The 19477-nt window shown below is 41.1% G+C and overlaps 1 protein-coding gene across 5 annotated transcripts in view; it reads left to right on the forward strand.

Annotated features, from left to right (window-relative positions):
• The window catches only part of ZNF541 (zinc finger protein 541), a 37134-nt gene that overhangs the window by 15747 nt on the left and 1910 nt on the right, over positions 1–19477 (forward strand). For 3 of the 5 annotated variants that reach the window (XM_035117623.2, XM_035117621.2, XM_035117622.2), the window contains exons 7-16: positions 444–600; positions 5120–5287; positions 8247–8577; positions 8751–8814; positions 13015–13157; positions 13298–13401; positions 14442–14517; positions 16038–16126; positions 16510–16650; positions 19233–19414. In XM_035117623.2, the coding sequence (XP_034973514.1) occupies positions 444–600; positions 5120–5287; positions 8247–8577; positions 8751–8814; positions 13015–13157; positions 13298–13401; positions 14442–14517; positions 16038–16126; positions 16510–16650; positions 19233–19414 (1455 nt within the window). The remainder of the gene's footprint in view (positions 1–443; positions 601–5119; positions 5288–8246; positions 8578–8750; positions 8815–13014; positions 13158–13297; positions 13402–14441; positions 14518–16037; positions 16127–16509; positions 16651–19232; positions 19415–19477) is intronic. The other 2 variants (XM_035117624.2, XM_060275531.1) reach the window with 2 other exon arrangements.

The following is a 19477-nucleotide window of genomic DNA, read 5'->3' on the forward strand; positions in this document are numbered from 1 at the left end:
CCTTTTTACCTCTGGAAGTTTTGGAGGTTGTCCAAAACATATGGAGGGCACCAGGTTGGCAAATTCCACATTAACCAAACACTTCCTCGGAGGGATGTTTCAAAATCAGTTTGTGATAATGTCCCAAGGCTCCGGTGGTTCAAAATTCGGCTGGGCTGCTGTAAGTCCCTAAGCAGCTCTGGATCGCAGCCATTATCTCTGCGGTGGCACTAGAAATTGTTCCTTATGTATGATATCCCAGTGGAGTTTATTTCACTAGTTAGCACAGTTTGCTGCTAAATGAACTGTAGAAACACTTTTCCCAGAAAGACATAAAACAGGTTCTGAAGCAGGAAATGTAAATGTGAATGTAATACAGTTATGGGGGTAAATTACAATCTGGAAATTCAGGCTTCATAATACTACGTTTTTTCATCCCTTTTTGCTTCAATTTCTGCTATCAGTAGTAAGACTGGGGGAGCTCCTGGAGACAGGAGTGAGCATGGAAATGGCTTTGTTTGTACAACCTGCAGTCAGCTGTTTTATACTGAGAGGGGCCTGAACAGCCATATGTGTTTCTATAGTGAACAATGGCAGTCTCCAGGGAAGGAAAAACAACAGGTAAAAGAGAAATTGAACTCTGGAAAATGAATATTTGTCACTACTAATATTAGTCACTTGTAAAACAAGCACAAGTTTAATACTGTGGATGAATTGTTTGAATTCTTGGCAGTAGCCATAAAGCTCATGAGGTGGCCTTGGGCATTTTCTCATCTTTAAGCCTAACCCACTTTACAAGGGGCCATTGTAAATGTAATCCTAGCTTACTAGTAGCTGTGCGGGGAGGAATAGCATAGCTGTATGACTAGGAGATTGTTGCACATTGCATCTTCACCCCCACCCCCCCACCCATTTTTAATGGCTTTTATTTTTTTAAAAAATTGCAAAACAATAGTGGGGGTTTCAAGTTAATAAATAGTGTGCCCCTGGCTTTACTGCGGTTAAGGGACATAGTGGACCACTTTGTATGTTGAATGTTGACTTAATAAGCCAGAATATTCATGACCTTTATGTGTGCTCATGCACACACACCCAATTTTTGTGACTGGGAAAGCAAACCACGAAGCTGCAGCTATCCATAGCTCCCTAACAAGGTGTGAACTGGAAACTCTGGAGTAACAGTAACAGGTTATGTGCTGGTGCACAGAGACTGTTCATATGCTAATTTCTAAGCTTAGATGATGGTCATTGGCACCAACTTTAACTGTGATAACCAATAAGGTTTTTGTTTCATTAGGATTAGAAATCATGGTTTAATGTAGGCCTGATGAATGAGAATGTTCTCACAACAACAGGTTGTTGTGATATGATAGACGGTCCAGTTGGCAGCATCTACAGGTGAAACTCAGAAAATTAGAATATCGTCAAAAAGTGCATTTATTTCAATAATAATAATAATAATAATTTATTTATACCCCGCCCATCTGGCCGGGTTCCCCCAGCCACTCTGGGCGGCTTCCAACAAAACATTAAAATACAGAAATCTATCAAACATTAAAAGCTTCCCTAAACAGGGCTGCCTTAAGATGCCTTCTAAAGGTCTGGTAATTGTTGTTCTCTTTGACCTCTGGTGGGAGGGCATTCCACAGGGTGGGTGCCACTACCGAGAAGGCAACCTAAAAGGTGAAACCAATATATGAGAAAGGTGCATGACATGCAAAGCAAGGTATGTCAAGCCTTTATTTGTTGTAATTGTAATTATTTGTCGTTAGATGGGTCAATAATAAATGGAATGTAATTTTTTTTAAAAAATTTTTTATTAGAAATAAAGAAAATTGGTTAAAAACAGTTGACATCCATACATCTTGACATACATACATACAATTAACATGCATGCCTCTTTCACCCTACAAATATCATCTTACATACTCAAAATTATAATCAAGAAATCCCAATCAGCTTCATCACCCACCACCCACCATTTGTGCTTGACTTCCAATCATCCAATCTATAATGTACATTTCTTCCCTATGTACCTCTTGCACATTCTATCCTTTATACATCTTATATTCTTTTTGATCAACATTTCGTTACATCTTACTTCAGTTATTATACAGTGTTATTTTATTTTCATCCTCTAATTTCTTATCCTCCTAATTTCTGATTTCAGGACTCATCTTAATCTGTTATCAAATCTATTTTTTCATTATAATTTTAAAGATATTCCTTAATTTTTCCCATTCTTTTTCTATTTTTTCCTTCGAGACCCTTCCAATGTTTCCCATTAATCTTATCGTATTGTAGTATTCTATTAATTTTGCTAACCATTCCAATTTTCTTGGTACTTTGACACTCTTCCAATTTTTTGCTATTAATAGCCGTGCAGCTATATACAGATATAATACTTTGTCTTCTTTTTTCAAATTTTCTGGGACTATTCCCAGTAAGAATTCTTCTGGTGTTTTCTTAACAGAATATTTAAATATCCTTTTCATTTCGTTATAGACCACATCCCCAAATTGCTTGATATTGGGACATTCCCACCAGATATGAAAGATGGAGCCTACCGCTAGGTTGCACCGCCAACATATATTACTACAGTTTTTATTCATTTTTGCCATCCTGTCGGGCGTTAAATACCACCTGTGCTGTATTTACCACCTGTGCTGCATTTTGAAAAAGTTTTCTTTTAGAGCATAACAAGGAGTGAATTTAATACCTTTCTGCCAAAGCTTTCCCCATTGTTCAAACATCATATTTTTACTGAAATCTTGTGCCCATTTGATCATTGAGGCTTTTACTAATTCATCTTTTGTTTCCCACTCGATAAGATCAGATCATATAATTTGGATATATTTTTGGAGCCTTCTTGTATCAGATATTTGTCGAATTTGGAATATTCTTTTTCAAAACCTATTTTTTTATCTTTTGCCAATTTATGATTTATTCAAATAAACTGGAACCAATCATTTACGTATACTGTATTTAAATTTCCGAGCATTCTTTTATTTTTAATTCCCCATTTTTTTCTTTAATAAAATTTTATATGTTGCCCAATTTTCTTTCATATTCAATTTCTTTACCGTTACCATCTCCAGTTGTGAAGCCCACCACGGTACTTTTGGCTCTAGTATTCGTTTATACTTTTCCCAAATTTTATATAATGACCTCCTAATTATATGTTCCAGAAAACCTGTATGTACTTTTACTCTTTCCTTGATCAAATATGCATGCCATCCAAACCTCGTTCCCACTCCTTCAAGATCCATCACATCTGTATCCTCCAGCTTGACCCATTCTTTTAAATATAGTAATCCTGCAGCATTATGATATAGTTCCAGATCAGGGAGCCCAAATCCACCTCTTTTTTATCAATCAGAATTTTATGCGTAATCCTAGGTTTTTCCCCGGACCATATGAAGTTTGCTAGATCTTTTCTCCAACTGTAAAAGCATTTACTCCCACCTAATATCGGTATCCCTTGAAAAAGGAACATCATTCTCGGTAATATGTTCATTTTTATAAGCGAGATTTTCCCTAATAGAGGTAGATTTAATTTTCCCCATGTCTCTAGATCTTTTTTAATTTCTTTACATAATCTGTTGTAATTTCCTTCAACCAGATCTATATTATTTGTTGTCAAATTTACTCAAAGATACTTTATTTTCTTTTTGATTTCCAATCCCGTAATTTCTTGCAGCCTGATCATACTTTCCTCGTTGAGATTTTTTACTAATATTTTCGGTTTTTTTTGTAATTTAATTTAAATCCTGCTAATTTTCTGAATTCATTTATGCATCTCAATAAATTTGGTATGTTTTCCAGGGGATCTTGTATTGTTACCATTACATCGTCAGGAAACGCTCTAATCTTATAATTCTTCTCTCCTAATATTACACCTTTTATTGAATTATCCTGTCTGATTTTTTCCAATAGCACTTCTATTACAATTATAAATAATGGGGATAATGGGCAGCCTTGCCTTGTTTCTTTATTTATACTGATTTTTTCACCAATTCCACCATTAATAATTATATTTGCTTTTTGATTTTTATAGATCGCACTGATACCTGTCCAAATTATAAATGGAATGTAATTAATGAAAAGTAATAGCGATGTTTATTTTTGTATTATTGCAACTATTTGTTTTCTTACTGTGGAATTTCCAAAACAAAGCATTTGTAAAAATAAAAATAAAAAATAATAAGTTGCATTACTGAAATAAATGCACTTTTCGATGATATTCTCATTTTCCGAGTTTCACCTGTAGGTGCATTTGAATTCCTTTCTCACCTTCAAATATGTGCTTTTTGTTCATTTAACCAGCTGTATATATATGCAGTGGTCTTCTGCTCTCTGTGTTGATGTTATTTGGTTTCTGTTTTTCATTTTTCCATTTGGTAATAAGATAATTCTCAGCTCCACTTTGGGGTTTGTGTGTCTCGTCAGATGTCCTGAAGGGATGCAAAGTGTGTCTGCATACACATCTGTGCCCCTGATCCCTGGAATCGTCTGTCCATCATAAGTTTGCATTTATTTAGAAAATGTGTACCCCACCTTTCCACCTCTGGGTGTCCCAGGTGCTTAACAATATAAATGAAAAAGGCAATCCATAACAATAATGATGGGGATTTTGCTAGTTGTGATAATAATGCTGACTTACCTTAAAGGGCAGTTATAAGGATTACCAAAATAATGTATGTGTAATGTTTTGAATGCTGAAAAGCACTACATAAATGCTTGCAACCATTCTTGTTAATACACAGCACAATTCTGTGCATGTTTACTCAGGAAAGTGTGGATAGGATCATATCATTTTACTGCAATCCTGTACATGTTTGCTCAGAAAAGAAGTAAGTCTCCCTGACCTTCACAGAATATCACTACCTAGTAATAGGTAAAGGTTTGCAGCTTTAGAAGCTTAAAAAAGGAATGCAAAAAATAATAATTATATATTTCATTAGGTACTCTTGTTTCTATATCATTTTTGAAAAACAAACAAACCTGAAAGTGTCTGCTGCAAGGGCTTTGGAAAGGGTAGAAACTGAAATAAAACAAAACCAAAAGCTAGCCACAGTATTGTCTTCTGTATACTTGTTGCTAGAATGCACATTTCTTTTTATATTTCCTTTCCCTTAAGGCATATGAGGCAGAGCATTTACAACCTCAGAAACTGTCCTTCAAGGCATCAGGGGATGGAGATACTCCTCCTGAAACCAAAAGGCCTTCGGAAGATGTAGCAGTAGCACCTCTTGTAATCCCTGTATCGGTACCTGTAACGGCTGCAAACCTTCAGCAGGAGAGCAAAGTGGGTGGTGATTTGCAGTGTTAACTTCAGATCAATACAGAGAAGACATGCCAACTGTTTGGGATCTAACTGATAGAGAGTTCCAGTGGGGTTTTCATACTTGGTGCAGCAGTTTGTGCAAAGATCCACCCTATGCAGGGTGACAGGAAAAGGATCTGCCCTGCTGGAAACCTAGAACAAGAAATTTAAAATATTGTTTTATTTCATAGCTAGCCAAAATCATTTAAAATGTTTTTCAGTGTTTGCGATGGACGTTTGGACTCCGTGACTCTTCAGGGAAGGGATGGGGAATCTGTTGCCCTCTAGATACTGTTAGATTATAGCTCACATCATCCTTGACAGTTGGTGGCTGGGGCTCATGGGTGTTGGAGTCCACTAGAACTTGAAGGCACCAGTTTCCCGCACCCCTGCAGAGCTCCATAGTTTTAGCATCACAGGCATCCATCTTTGAGCATATCTTAAACTATCTTAATAGCCATTTCCTTCTAATACTTATTTTGTTTATATTCCATATTTCTTCCATGAGGAAACTCAAGACAGCACCAGTAGTGTTTCTAGACATCTCTTCACTCGGTCATGGTACCCATGCACCTTTAGACCATAGCCCTGGAACCATTTATATAGTGCTTTTAGAGTGTTTAAAGCTCTTTCCTAACATTACTTTGTTAAAACAATGAAGAGTTATGGCACCATAAAGACTTAACTCGTTTATTAAGGCATATGCTTTCATGGATCATAGTCCATTTCATCAGATACATGAAGTGTTTCATATACACATGGCTTGAGGGGAGAATGATAAACAGTGAGGCCACAATGAAATGAAATGCAGAAAAGTACAGAGAATATTACATGATGAACAGTGGCCATTCACACAAAAAAAATGTTGATAATGCATACATCCTGGCATTAAAAACATGTTGCAATACAAAAAGAGATACTTTGCCCCAATTTTGAACTCGGGATAATACTCTGTGAAGTAGAAAGTAGTTCACAAAAGTGTGTGAAATAATACAGTACATAGTCTTTAAGGTGCCACAAGACTTGGTTGTTTCTATCGCGTAACTGGAAAGTACCTTGGTACAAGCCCTTAAAGCCACCTGCAAGGCAGGTCAGTATTATTACCATCCCTGTATTTGCAGATTTTGGGTGTTGGGGCTGAGGCTGAAAGAGTGTGGCTTGCCCCAAAAACAGAGTTACCAGCAACATGCTGATTCATAGTTCAATCTCTTTGCTCCTGTACCACATCGGGACTGAAAATTGAGATCTCTCCTAATGCTCCATTGTCAATATTAGCCCTGTAATTGGCAGCAATTACACAATAGGTAGGGGGAAGAATTGGTTGCTGTGACTGTTCGAGAAAATGTACTTGAAAGTTTTCCTGGCAACAGCTTAGGCTGAAAATGCTGCCATGGGCCAACATGATTGTGACATCACTGTTCCCTCAGCAATTACTTATTCATCCCGAGCTGGGTTCTCACGTCTTGAATCCTGGCAGACCCCAAAAGCTTGTCAGGCATGCTTCCATTGTCTCCCAAGGCCAGCAGATGCGAGCTATCAACTGTGTGTGCCACCAGAGCATGGTCTACCTCTTCCTCTGCTTCCAGCCCAACTGGAAGGAAAGGAAGAAGGTGGAGAAGCGTGGAGGTGGGAAAGGAAGAGGAAGTCAGGCAGCTCACCTAGTTGCGCACAGATGGGAGGTCATCTCCAGACAACTGCAACCTGTCTCCACATACCTTAGCATTAATGGGCAAGGATTCCAAGGCAGATGATGCCTCCTATACAAAAGTGGAAGAGCGGGAGAAATTACTATCTACGACCATGGGAGTCCGCCTCATACAGAGTCGGGCCATTGGGCCATCTGGCAGGGTTTCAGACTTAGAACATTCTGAGCTCTACCTGGAAATGCCAGGGATTGAATTTGGGACTTTTAATGTATACTCCCAACACAGAAATGGCCCTCCTCCAAAATTCAGGCACCACCCAAGTCTGTTTCTTGCCTCTTGTGCCTAACTGAAGCACCCTAGGATGAACATGAACATGAAATGTCGGGATTGAGCCAACAAGTAAAAGGAGGTTTAGTTCACTTACCACCACCCTCCATCCCACCGTTCAGAAACAACACTCCTGATCCCTCTCCAGCTGCAACAAGAGACCATTAAGACCCCAAAGGCTGCACACATTAAATGGTCTCTCAGATTCCACAATCCTGCTGTCCAGTTTACCTCCAACCCAAGAAGTCCTGATGAATGGAGGTAGGGGAAGAAGGTGGTTTGTTATTTTCTCTCCCACACAGGTACACTCAAAAGGATGAGCCCCTCATCTTCCATCCATGTAAAGACTGCAGTTTCCTAGGCCTGACAAGATCTTGGGACTTGCCTTTATCACCTGGAATGAGAATGAAAACCCAGCTTACTAGCTAAAGACTCATAATCAGAAACTGGAGGAGCAACAGTGATGTCATAATCCTTATTATCTGCCAACAAGGGTGCATTTTCAGGCTCCAGGATTGCAGTTTTGCACTGCCTCAAAAATACTTAAAAGTAATGGGAACTATTAACAGCTATAGCAGTGGTTCTTTTCTGTATAGCTATCAACCAAATAACACACATGCAGATATGTGACATTTTGGGGAAATCCCCAATGTGGCGATGGTGGTGGGGCTACAGATTTTTTAAATGCCCACTACAAACTACAATTCCCAGGATTCTCTGGAGGACATCATAACAATGTTATAAAAGCTAATATGAGTCTGTAGTGTAGATACTTTACTTGGTAGGATAACCTCAAGCGGGTGGTCTCAAATTGGTGGGCCATAGGGGAGGAGGCAGCTTATTAGGTAGGATAGGGTTCTTGTGGGAAACACCCAGTGCTGCACACTTAAGGATCCAGGGCCATGCAGGGCATGAGTTTTTTTCCAGGTAGTAATATCAAATCACATGGGCTGTATATTTCGTCTTAGGTTGAGGAGAAGGAAAGCCAGGATGATAAGGATTTCCAAGAAGGCATGCAAAAGAAGAGGAAGAGGCGATCTCGTCCGAAATCTCTTTTCATCCCACCTCCTCCACCTGTCCTCATTGGGATACAGCCTGGCACTGGAGGATGCTTTCAGAGTAACCTTCGTTCGCCTGTCTTCCTCATGGATCACCTCATCCAAGGCTTAGTCCAGTGCTCCCCTTATACGCCACCTCCGATGCTGTCTCCCATTCGTGAGGGGTCAGGGCTGTATTTCAACACACTCTGTTCTTCCTCTACAAATGCTGCTTCTACCAAGATGTACACCTCTGTTCTAGGTATTTAAAACAACCATCTTTCTATGACTGAATATACAAAGCAGTATTATACTGAGTGAGGCCGCTTATTCATCTGGCCTAATGCTGTCTAATCTGACTGGCAGCAGCTTCCTGTAATCTTCACTATGTTTGTTAACATTATCCTTATCATTATTACTATTTTGCAATTTTAGATGGAATGGATGGAGCCCTTTTGTTCTCTCTTGTGAAAGATACCACCAAAATCAGCATAGAACCGTAAGTGAGGGAATGATGACAATGGTAAACAATTCCAGTAATATCTTGTACTATGTTCTTTCTCATAGATTTGTAGCTGGGCACATGTAAGAATGTAGTGAGTCATTCCAAGATTCTTATACCCTATGTTTTCTACCCACATCATCGCTGCTTGGCCATTTCAGATCTCATTCGCTTTAATTTAAGAACACAAACACACCAATCCCTGCATCCCAGACTGCTTTCTGTGCCCTGTTAGGTGATTACCATCTGCTTGCATTACTTGTGCTTTGTTTACATTTTGACACTGAAAAGCAATTACTCCCTTACAGTATGGAGGAGGGTATTCTTGTGTCATTAAAGTAATCAGCACTCTGGTTATCTCTTGGCCTGTTCTAAACAAGCAATTAATACCCTTAGGAGAAAACCACAAAAACTTCCAGCAGATAATGTCCAGAATTAAGTCACTGCAGCCTGTAAAACACATGGATATTAAGAGGAGTGTTAAATTTGCCAAAAAAAGCAATCTATAAACAGCTCCAGTTCCAGGAGAACCCAAGTACAGGGATCCCTCACAGAAGCCATTCCAAATCTTTAAAATCTTAAGATGTGAACTGACCTTTGGAGCAGAGTAATGAAATGCCAGGGACCCAGGTGGCGCAGTGGGTTAAACCACTGAGCCTAGGGATTGCCGATCAGAAGGTCGGCGGTTCGAATCCCTGTGACGGGGTGAGCTCCTGTTGCTTGGTTCCAGCTCCTGCCAACCTAGCAGTTCGAAAGAATGTCAAAGTGCAAGTAGAGAAATAGGTACCGCTACAGCAGGAAGGTAAACGGCGTTTCCGTGTGCTGCTCTGGTTCGCCAGAAGCGGCTTTGTCATGCTGGCCACATGACCCGGAAGCTGTACGCCGGCTCCCTCGGCCAATAACGCGAGATGAGCGCCGCAACCCCAGAGTCGGTCACAACTGGACCTAATGGTCAGGGGTCCCTTTACCTTTAATGAAATGCCAACCTAGCAGTTCAAGAGCACGTTGAAGTGCAAGTAGAAAAATAGGTACTGCTCCGGGGGGAAGGTAAACAGCGTTTCCGTGCGCTGCTCTGGTTTGCCAGAAGTGGCTTAGTCATGCTGGCCACATGACCCGGAAGCTGTACGCCAGCTCCCTCGGCCAATAAAGCGAGATGAGCGCCGCAACCCCAGAGTCATCCGCGACTGGACCTAACGGTCAGGGTTCCCTTTACCCTTTAATGCTAGGCCAGGTTGTTTCGCAGTACAGGCACTAAGTCATGAGAACATCCTTCAGATCCATTTTAAATATAGGAAGACTTCCTCTTCATTTAAAAGCTAAGCAGGCCCTTAAAATTGTGGTGCTTTCAGGTTTTTCTGTAGTAGTTCAATGCTACTTCATCTATAGGACAAAACAATTATTTCATCCGCTGATGTCTTATAAAGCTCACATGAACTAAATCCTTTCCTTATAATTAAATAGACCGGATAGGAAGAACACTGCCAACGTCTTTGACAAAATTAGAATCAGAACAGATTGAAATCAGGATATTCACTGTTTTCTTTAAACTTTACCTCCCCTCTCTGTTCAGGACCAAACTAGACAATATGTTAAATTTGTGTCTGTGTATAAAGTGTCTTGTTTTTACTTTTAAAAGAGCCATGTGGAGGAGGCTCTTGGGCTCAGAGTGGCAGTATCTGGTGGTGGGATAACAACTTGGTGGAAGTGGGAGTGCAGATTTTTACCAGGATCATGACACAGATGAAAGGGTTTAACCCTCCCTGTATGCTATGATCCCAATTCTGATCAGGCCCTACCTCTGTATTTTTTTCTAAAGTAAATATGAATGCATGCATGTACTTAATGACTCAGCTAGCTTGGCCCTTGGTGAAATCCAATATGATAATTGTTTATTTTCTGTTCGTATTTTTAGGCTCAACCTGTAGGAGATTAAGCATTTTAGTCATTTTGCATTACTGTTTGGATGCGTATCATGATTTTGCCGGATAATGGCTGATGTAGGCTAAGTGCAGAAACCTTTTTGCTGGCTTTGTTCTGTACAAGGCCAGACTTGTAAACAACTCTTCTCTCTTTCCAGCTATGTGTGCATTTGATGTCCCACACAGATGTGTTCTGTAAACTTTTTAAAAGACCGCTCCTTTATTTGAAATGCTTTAGAAAGGGGAAACATCAGCGGTTTTAGCTCTTGAGACATAACAATTTATTTGCAGGTCCAAGGGCAAAGAGGTAATTCTGTTAAGATTGGCTAGGGGTTCCCCTTGAGTTTGTTGCTTTGCAATAAACTGACAGTGGTGAGAGGTGTGGTTTAAATATATAACTGAAGTATAATAACTTTTGAACATGGAACAACTTCTGACTAAAGGCAGTTGGAATGACCTTTCAGCCATGCAGCAAAAAAGAAGAAGAAGCAGCAAAACCCAAGCACCCCCCCCCCAAAGTAATCCAAATGGTTCATGTTTTGCTAGTGCCCTAAGACCAAGGTTCAGTTTTATGAACCTAGAGAAGTTTCTCAAACAAAGGTCTTGAGCAAATAAAAATACTTTAAACAACTGCTTGTAACTTGTAACAACAGGGTAGAAAGGCTGTAGGTTTTTGTTTCAACACTGTCTCTGCTGGAAGGTAGACTTTATTATGCCTGCCTCTTCATGCCTGTAAAGATTGAAACTTAACAAAGCCCTAATCAAAATATATTAAAAAATTGTCCAGTAGCACCTTAGAGACCAACTAAGTTTGTTCTTGGTATAAGCTTTCGTGTGCATGCACACTTCTTCAAGTATCTACCTGAATCTAAAGCCCTATTCATTAATTCTGGTTTTTTAAAATGGGTTTTGGCCTTTTCAACATTAGTTCTTCTGTTTACCTTTGTCTTAACTTTCATCCTGATGTTCTTTTGAGTCCTTTAGCAGGTTTATTATATGATTCCCCCCCCCCATAAAAATCATGTCTCAAAGCACCTACACCAGGTGGAGGATTTCTGCTGCACCCTGGCCCCAACAACACTTGACTCTCATTACACCAAAGGGTTGTCTTACTACAGCATAGCAAGGTTTACTGGTTCATGTTTGTTTTTGTGTTTTTGTTGCCACATTCACTGTGCAAAATGCTGTATAGAATATGGTCATGAGACAGGATTCCTCTCAGAGAACCTAGGGTGGGATTGAATGAGGTTAATTGGTAAGCTGATAGCACAGAAGAGGTAAGGCTTATGTAGCAAGAGTGGCTTTGTCAGAAATAGAAGCAGGTTTTTGGATTAGAGGTGGAGGAGATGAATGGGGTGGTAGAACAGGGAGGCAGTTTCTGGTGCAAGAAGCTTTGCGGAGGAAGGGGAGCAAAGGAAAGCTCAGCAGTAGATGAGTGAATGCCAAGTAGCTTGCCATGCTGGAGTACTGTTAACAAGATTGGCTTAACGTGCAGATGGGTTAAATGTACCCAGTAACAAGATAAATCTGTAACAGGATTAGCCTCTGGTTAGTCAAAGTGAGTTTTGTGTAGGTCTTACTGGAGCAAGTATGGAAAATGGCAGGTTCCCTCTGCCTGGCATCAGAGGCAGCTGTCTCAACGAATGCTCAAGTAGATAATGGGGTATCTTCCCTTTTAACAAACTACATTTTCGAAAAGCACTGCCTCATCATTTGTGTTTCTTGTTATTTCTTCCCTTACACTTTTCACTCCTGCAAATTCATTCCTTTGTTCCCTTCCAGTTCTTGTGCTGGCTGTTCTAGATTCCTACTGCCACCCTTCCCTTCTTTCCCCTCCATTCAACCAACTCCTCCCTAAAAAAATATTTATGTGTCCAGGTAAGGTTCCACTATCACTCTCTCTCTTTTATCACCCACTCTTCACCTTTGCCTTGTCCTCCGAGGGTCTAAACTGTAAGACATTTGGACATGGACTTTGTCCCTTCTGTCCATCACTTGTAAAGTGTTGAATAACAGTAACAAAATTGTCCCAACAAACTTGGGGTAAGTGCAGAAGTGCTTTTGTTTCTGTTACTGTTCCCGAGAGATTGTGTACTTTTAAGTCTCATAGACCATCTATTCATGTGGAAATAACAACTTGGAAACTTCCTCTTTTTATCTTCCATGTTTGGCCTAATTTTAATTTTGCCATCTCTTGCTTGTTTATTGTTTCTCTTCCCTCATAAGCCTTCACATTCTCCCCCCCCCTTTTTTTTCTTTACCTCATCCGTCATTTTAGGCACATTAACATTGGAAGTCGTTTCCAGGCAGACATACCTGATCTTCAAGACAGATCATCCTTAGAAAATTACGAACATCCAGCCTCACTAGTGTGGAAGCCGTGGGGAGATATCACAACCAACAAAGAAACACAGAAAAGAGGTGTGTAGAAATGAAGGGGGGAGTTTTCCCACCCGAGGCTAACCCTCCCCAATTATACTTCATTTTTCGTTTCTCCATTGCATTTTAATTACTCTTGTGCAGACATTTGTTCATGCTTTTTAAAAAAATCTCACTTGCAGTAACAGATCTGTTAAAATTGGCCTGCTCCAGTGCGATGCCAGGCGGAGGGACCAACCTAGAACTAGCTGTGCATTGCCTGCATGAAGCCCAAGGAAACATTCTGGTAAGATGCAATAAATTCACACTAGGCAAAACACACCAGGTCTTAAGAACATAAGCATAAATTACCCTGCTGGTTCACGCCAGTGGCTCATCTAGTCCAGCATCCTGTTCTCACAGTGACCAACCAGGTGCCCCTATGGAAAGCCCACAAGAAGGACTTGAGTACAGCAGCACTCTGCCTGCATCTGATTCCCAGCAGCCAACGTTTATTCATAAAATCATTGCCATACTACCTCCAGCAACGGAGGTAGAACATGGCCATTGATAGCCTTATCCTCTGTGACTTGGTCTAATCTCTTAAAGCAATCTAAGCATGTGGCTGCCACTACATCTTGTGAGAGCTGCTTTATCGGACCGTTGAGAATATCAGGTTCGTTGTTTTGAAGGCTTTCGTAATTTCGGGGTAGGCTTTAGCCAAGTGAGTGGTTTAATTTATATTGGGAGCGCCCATAGCTGAATGGCACGATGCATGTTTTGTGTGTGGAAGGTTCCACGCTCAATGCCTAGTGTCTCCAGTTAAAAGTTTCAAGTAGCTGGTGGCGTGAAAGACCTCAGAGAGCCAGTGCTAATCAACATAGGCAAGACTCTTAACCTGGATGGATAAACAAATAGCTGGACCTGGTAAAAGCAGCTTCCTATGTTAAGGAATACTGACAGATGCCATGTGCAGCATACTACTGGCCAACACACATCCACTGTATATTGATGAACAAACTGCAGAATTCATACTGCAGACTCATTGACATGGGGGGTGGGGTGGAGAAAATTGGCACAGGATGGCTCGCCCCCTCCATATTGTGCAGCCTTGTAGCAGTGGAATCAGATGCACTCAGGCAACACTAGGAAAAAAATATTTTCCAAGTGTTTGTGCAGAAACAGCACCGCCTTGGGCAGCTGCCAGATATCAACTGATAGGGAGACTGGACTCACTAATTGCAGTTAATAGGAGTCGGTCTCTCTCTCCCTCGTGGACTTCCACCAGTTCCCTTACTTGTTTCTACTTGGCGGGAGTTGTGACAGCTTTCTCCAAAACAATTACAGGACGCACTGGAGATGCTGTTACTCCAAGGACCACAGAAGCCTCCCTTACATCCTCTTGCTAACTATCATTACTCAGGTAAAAAGCAAATTGCCTACATTAGGATATAGCCGTTGCTTCCATGAAACCCATAAGTATTTAGCAAGTTGCCATAGCAGCTACGTTCACGCGGCACGGTTTGTGGCTTACCATGCACGAGTTGATAGCGCCCACTTTGCTCGTCTCCAGTAGCACCTGGGGGAAACAAACCACGATCCCTGGCTTAGCATTGCCTCACAATTCTGCACCGAGGATTTTAAAACGCGTGGGTTGCATTTAATGCAATTCTGAACCTTGTAGTTCTCAAGCAGAGTACTGCTCCATTTGTCCTTTGGGAAAGAAGAATACAAGTGTCTAATGAAATGCAAATGCATGTTCATTGCCCCCGAAATGGTGCAGAACATCATTCAAGTGCTATCGGCTGACCTCTCCTCACAGTGACTTAGCATGTGGGGCCACATAGCGGCATGCAGTGGGAGAAGCATAGTCTAGCATGTGGAAGAAAATAATGCTCACTACTGTGTGCATTGTGCCTCCCAGTGTTGGGAGTAGTTCTCTCTGTGCCGTTCACATTATGTCAGTGCATTATTGAATTTGCTTTTGTGTGGTGGTGATGGGCCTCATATTGAAACTTCGTAGAAAACAAAGATGTTAATTAAGGACATCGGAGGCTCTGGACTTCCAAAATTTCTAGTATTTTTTTTTTTTAATGAAGGAGGAAAATTGAAGGTTGTGATCTTAACATTAACTGTAAGCATGCAGCAAAATTAAGTATAGCCAAATACATCCCCTCCAAAACTTCATGATTTCATAGTTTAGGTTCGAAAAATAGCAGCAATGTTGAAGCTAACATCAGAATGAGAGAATTAAGCATTATTTGTCAAATGCTGGATGAGAAATATCGTTAACATGCTCTCACCCTTGGTTTTTAATATTATGAAAATAATGTGAGCTGTATTAACCTCTGCAATGAATTTTAAATACTAATTATAAACAAACCAGAGGTCCTGAAGACTTTTCCAAACACATCGATAAACTCATTATCATGCAGGTTTCCCAGTGCAGGGAGAGTAGGCAGAAGAGGGGCAATCATGGGCGTACCCAGGATCAAAACTAGGGGGGGGGCAAGGGGAGGGGCCAAGGCACGGAAGGGGAGGGGCCACAAAGTGGGCGGGAACAGCGAACTCGCGCTCCACCGGGCTGTGCCCCTCCCTAGCAGCAGGGCTGGTGGGCGGAGGCGGAGCCCAGCCCAGCGGAGCGCGAGTTGGCGTTCCCGCCCACCGCGCCGCGCTCTCTGGTTCCCCGCCGCGCTTGGCCTTGCCTGAGGGCGCGCCGGGGAGCTGGAGGGAGGGTGCGGCGCGGTGCGGCGGGAATGGCGAACTCGCGCTCCGCCGGGCTGTGCTCCGCCTCTGCCCACCAGCCCTGCTTCTAGAGTAGGGCAGCTGCCCTAACTTGCCGCATGGTGGGTACGCCCTTGGGGGCAATAAAGATTTTAATTTTGTGAGAGCAATGGACCATTAAGCAGATTGCCTGTCTCCTGTTTCTTGTTGCACCTCCAGGTTCACATCTGTGGACTCCTGCAGAGAAGCAGTTGTTCAAGAAGGCTTTTGGCTTGCACAAAAAGGATTTTTACCTCATACAGAAGAAGGTAGGGCCTTCAGTTGGCAGTGGGGCCATCTTGCAGGCGGCTTCATCTCACAAAACAAAGTGTCTCCCCTCCAATATTTAATCTGAAGGTTATCCAATAGTGATTGGGTTTTTTAAAACCCTATTTTATAATCTTTTGTTGGCATTTAAAGCCCATGATTATGTGGTCATGTGTATTATAGCATCTTGGGATTATTTCGCGCAAAGAAGTTCCCTACTCACAAATTTCCTGAGGCTGAATCTAATCCCAGATCCACAGGAACAGCATGAAGAGAAAATAAAGACAACATATATGCTGTATATTTAATAATTGCACTAGTTGCTCCTTTGTTCACTTTGAATTTTTCTCCCTCTTTCCTCCCTGCCCCCCCTCCTTTTTAATAGATACAAACTAAGACTGTTTCCCAGTGTGTTGAATACTACTATAGCTGGAAAAAAATACTAAAATTTGACTGCAATCGAGCACAATTAGTAGAAAAGAGGCCCAAGAGAGAGCAGGATGAGGTAGAAATGGATGAAGAAAAGGTATATAAGAGATTGATGGGGATCTGGCAGAGGTTTAACTGACTGATTTAAAGCTGTGCCCTTTACCTTTCCCTCCCTGCTTTAGGAAAGGTAACATTCACCGCAGCAAACTCTCCTGGGGACAACGGCTTTTCCTTACCAGCTTCCTCACGCATCTGTTGAAAAAATAGATGCTTGTCTACGAAAGCTCATGCAGCAATAAATGTATTGGTATTTAAGGTGTCCTGGGACTCTGTTGTTTTTACTACGAAAGACTAACGTGTCTGGCTCTTTTTTTAGGGCACGGAGGAGAAGCTTGGTTTCCATAGCTGTAGATGCCCTCAGTATCGTTCATGTGCCCTTTTCTTTTTTTAAATGGTGGGGGTGGAGTTCTGATGGGGGCAGTGACATATATTGGGCAGGTGAACCTATCACAGCTCAGCACAGAATTGCTGCGCCCTTTGCAATGGCTGCCATTTGATCGTCTTGTGTCTCTTTTAAAATCAGTCTTTTGATCAGCAACATCGCACACTTTTTGCTAAAATTAAAAAAAGAAGTGAAATACATCTTAAATGAAATAGCATTTTAGCATTGTAACGCTATGTTTAAAACAGTGCTGAAAAACCAAAATCTCTTTTCCGGTCACTGCCATTGCCACAGGAGCGACCAGAAAGGTGTTTTGTTTTGAATCGCTATTTTATTAGCAGCTTTGCGTTACAGCACAAATAACCTTTTTTTTAAAGAAAACACTTCAACAAAATGAAAAACTGAAACTTTTCCAGCTAACTTTAACTACCTTGTTAACATGGCAATGACTAGAAAGGGTTCTTTTTCTTTCCCCATTAAAAAAAATCCATTGTTGTGCATTCATTCAAGCATTTATACCTTGCTCTTCAGGTGGAAAAGCCCCCAGAACGGTTTACAAATCAATAAAATTAACACAATCTCTGCCAGATTAGGCAATATTTTAGCAAAGTACTTTGGAGTTGGGTATCAGTAGTAAACCATCTTGCAGTAATTTTTCATTTATACTTATTGATGGAGATACAGATAAGTTAGGACGTCTGTAATCCCTACTTGAAGGATCATTTTGACATTTCATTTTAAATTCATTACCTTTGCTACCTTCTTTAGAGAGCAATATCTGATATTTTTGATACTGCTTTTAAAATATTACTTCCTTGACGTTAAGTTTTTCAAATACTATGAAGTCCATATTGATAGTGTCCTTCTCTGTGATGTTTAAATCAGGTTACTTCTAACTTGGAAAGACCAGTACCCTATAGGGGAGTTAGAATTCATTCCCCCACTTTCATTTCAGTTTCTTATTTTTGTGTCCTGCCCTGGGATCCCTTTGTGAAGAAAGGCAAGTTAGAAATACCTGAAAATAAACAACGCTCTTTCATTTAAGTGGTATTTCACTAAAATATATATATTTCAAAATATTGCTGGAAAAGACTATTAAAAATGGCACCTATTGTAAAGGTTAATTAACGGTGAAGGTGCACTGAGCTTCAAGCGACTGCTGGGTTAAATTGCACCTTCTCATTCCCTGCCCATTGCATTTATGTCCTGCCCCCTGTTGTGGACAGAACAAAATGGGATGTACATACAGAAGGCGGCATAGTATCCCCAATAGTGTGGGAGGTGCATTGCAAGTCTACTTGTGTCTTTCATCGGAAAAGCAGCGATTGGATATCACTAGGAGCCACCCACCTGGAGGCTGCTCCAGGCTGGCCCATCCATTCCAGAAGGAGTGTAAGAACTGCTGTGTTTTGGTTTAAACTGGAAGCTGCAGCCTCTTTGTAGATGCAGCTTGTGCATTTTCTCAGAAGGGCTGAGAATTTGATTTTATCCTTAAAACAGCTGAGGTTCTCAGGAATCCGAATCCTGTGCCAGTTCCACATTCCATATAGATTTGGGCGTAGGCGAAATCATGAAAGGTGCCTACTTCAAGCCCTGGTGAGAATTCATTGTACCACTGGATATGTAAAAAATGATTCTTAACAACTTTCGATAAAGAAACGAAGCACATTTGAATCCTCGCCCCAAAATAAACTGGATGAAGGGGCAAAGCAGACATGATGTCAACCACATTAATGTTACTTACATCATTCATTTTCTTTAGTAAATATCAGCATTGTTGAGGGAGTGTGGCCTTTAACATGCCCTTGGCTGTGGTCCATGTCTGAGCTGGATTCAGATGAGGACCTTAACCAGGGCAAAGAGTCAAAGATCACCACCATGCTGCTGCTATTTGTTTCAATAAAAACAAGCACTTGGCAGCCATTATGTGATTAACTTCATGCCCCTCCCTTTAACCCTTTGTCTAGCTTGCTTTGGGAGCAAGGATGGGAATGAATGGAGTTCTGGTCCACATCTTGACTCTGAATGTTCTGCATCTCCTGAATACTACATTCCTTTCAGTGTGGTTCAGATCTGATACCATCTCAAAATGCTAAGGTGCCACCAGCGTCTCCAGCTACATTGGAAAGAGAATGAATTTATCTTCAAATTCTTTATTGGGCTTTGCCCGAAACTTAATAATAGTGTGAGAAGGAAAATTACTTCTGTGTAAAACACAAATGTTTCATGACTTGCAGATAGCATGCAGCCCAAAGAAACGGCACTGCCACCTGCCTAAACAGGAGAATAAGCTAAAACCAAGGAATTACAAAAAATCAGCACACAGCACTTTCAGTCCAACCAGCAGCCAGAAAGAAACTTTAGATAGGCCCAGAAGCGCAGGCAGTCAGGGTGTGTTCCCGTGTAAAGAATGTACAAGGTAACAATTCAACGTTTTGGTTTCTTGTGCCATTTAAAAAAAATAAATCCACTTGGTGCTTAG

The sequence above is a fragment of the Zootoca vivipara genome, chromosome 6 (genome assembly GCF_963506605.1).
Source record: "Zootoca vivipara chromosome 6, rZooViv1.1, whole genome shotgun sequence".
NCBI classification, from domain to species: Eukaryota; Metazoa; Chordata; class Lepidosauria; order Squamata; family Lacertidae; genus Zootoca; species Zootoca vivipara.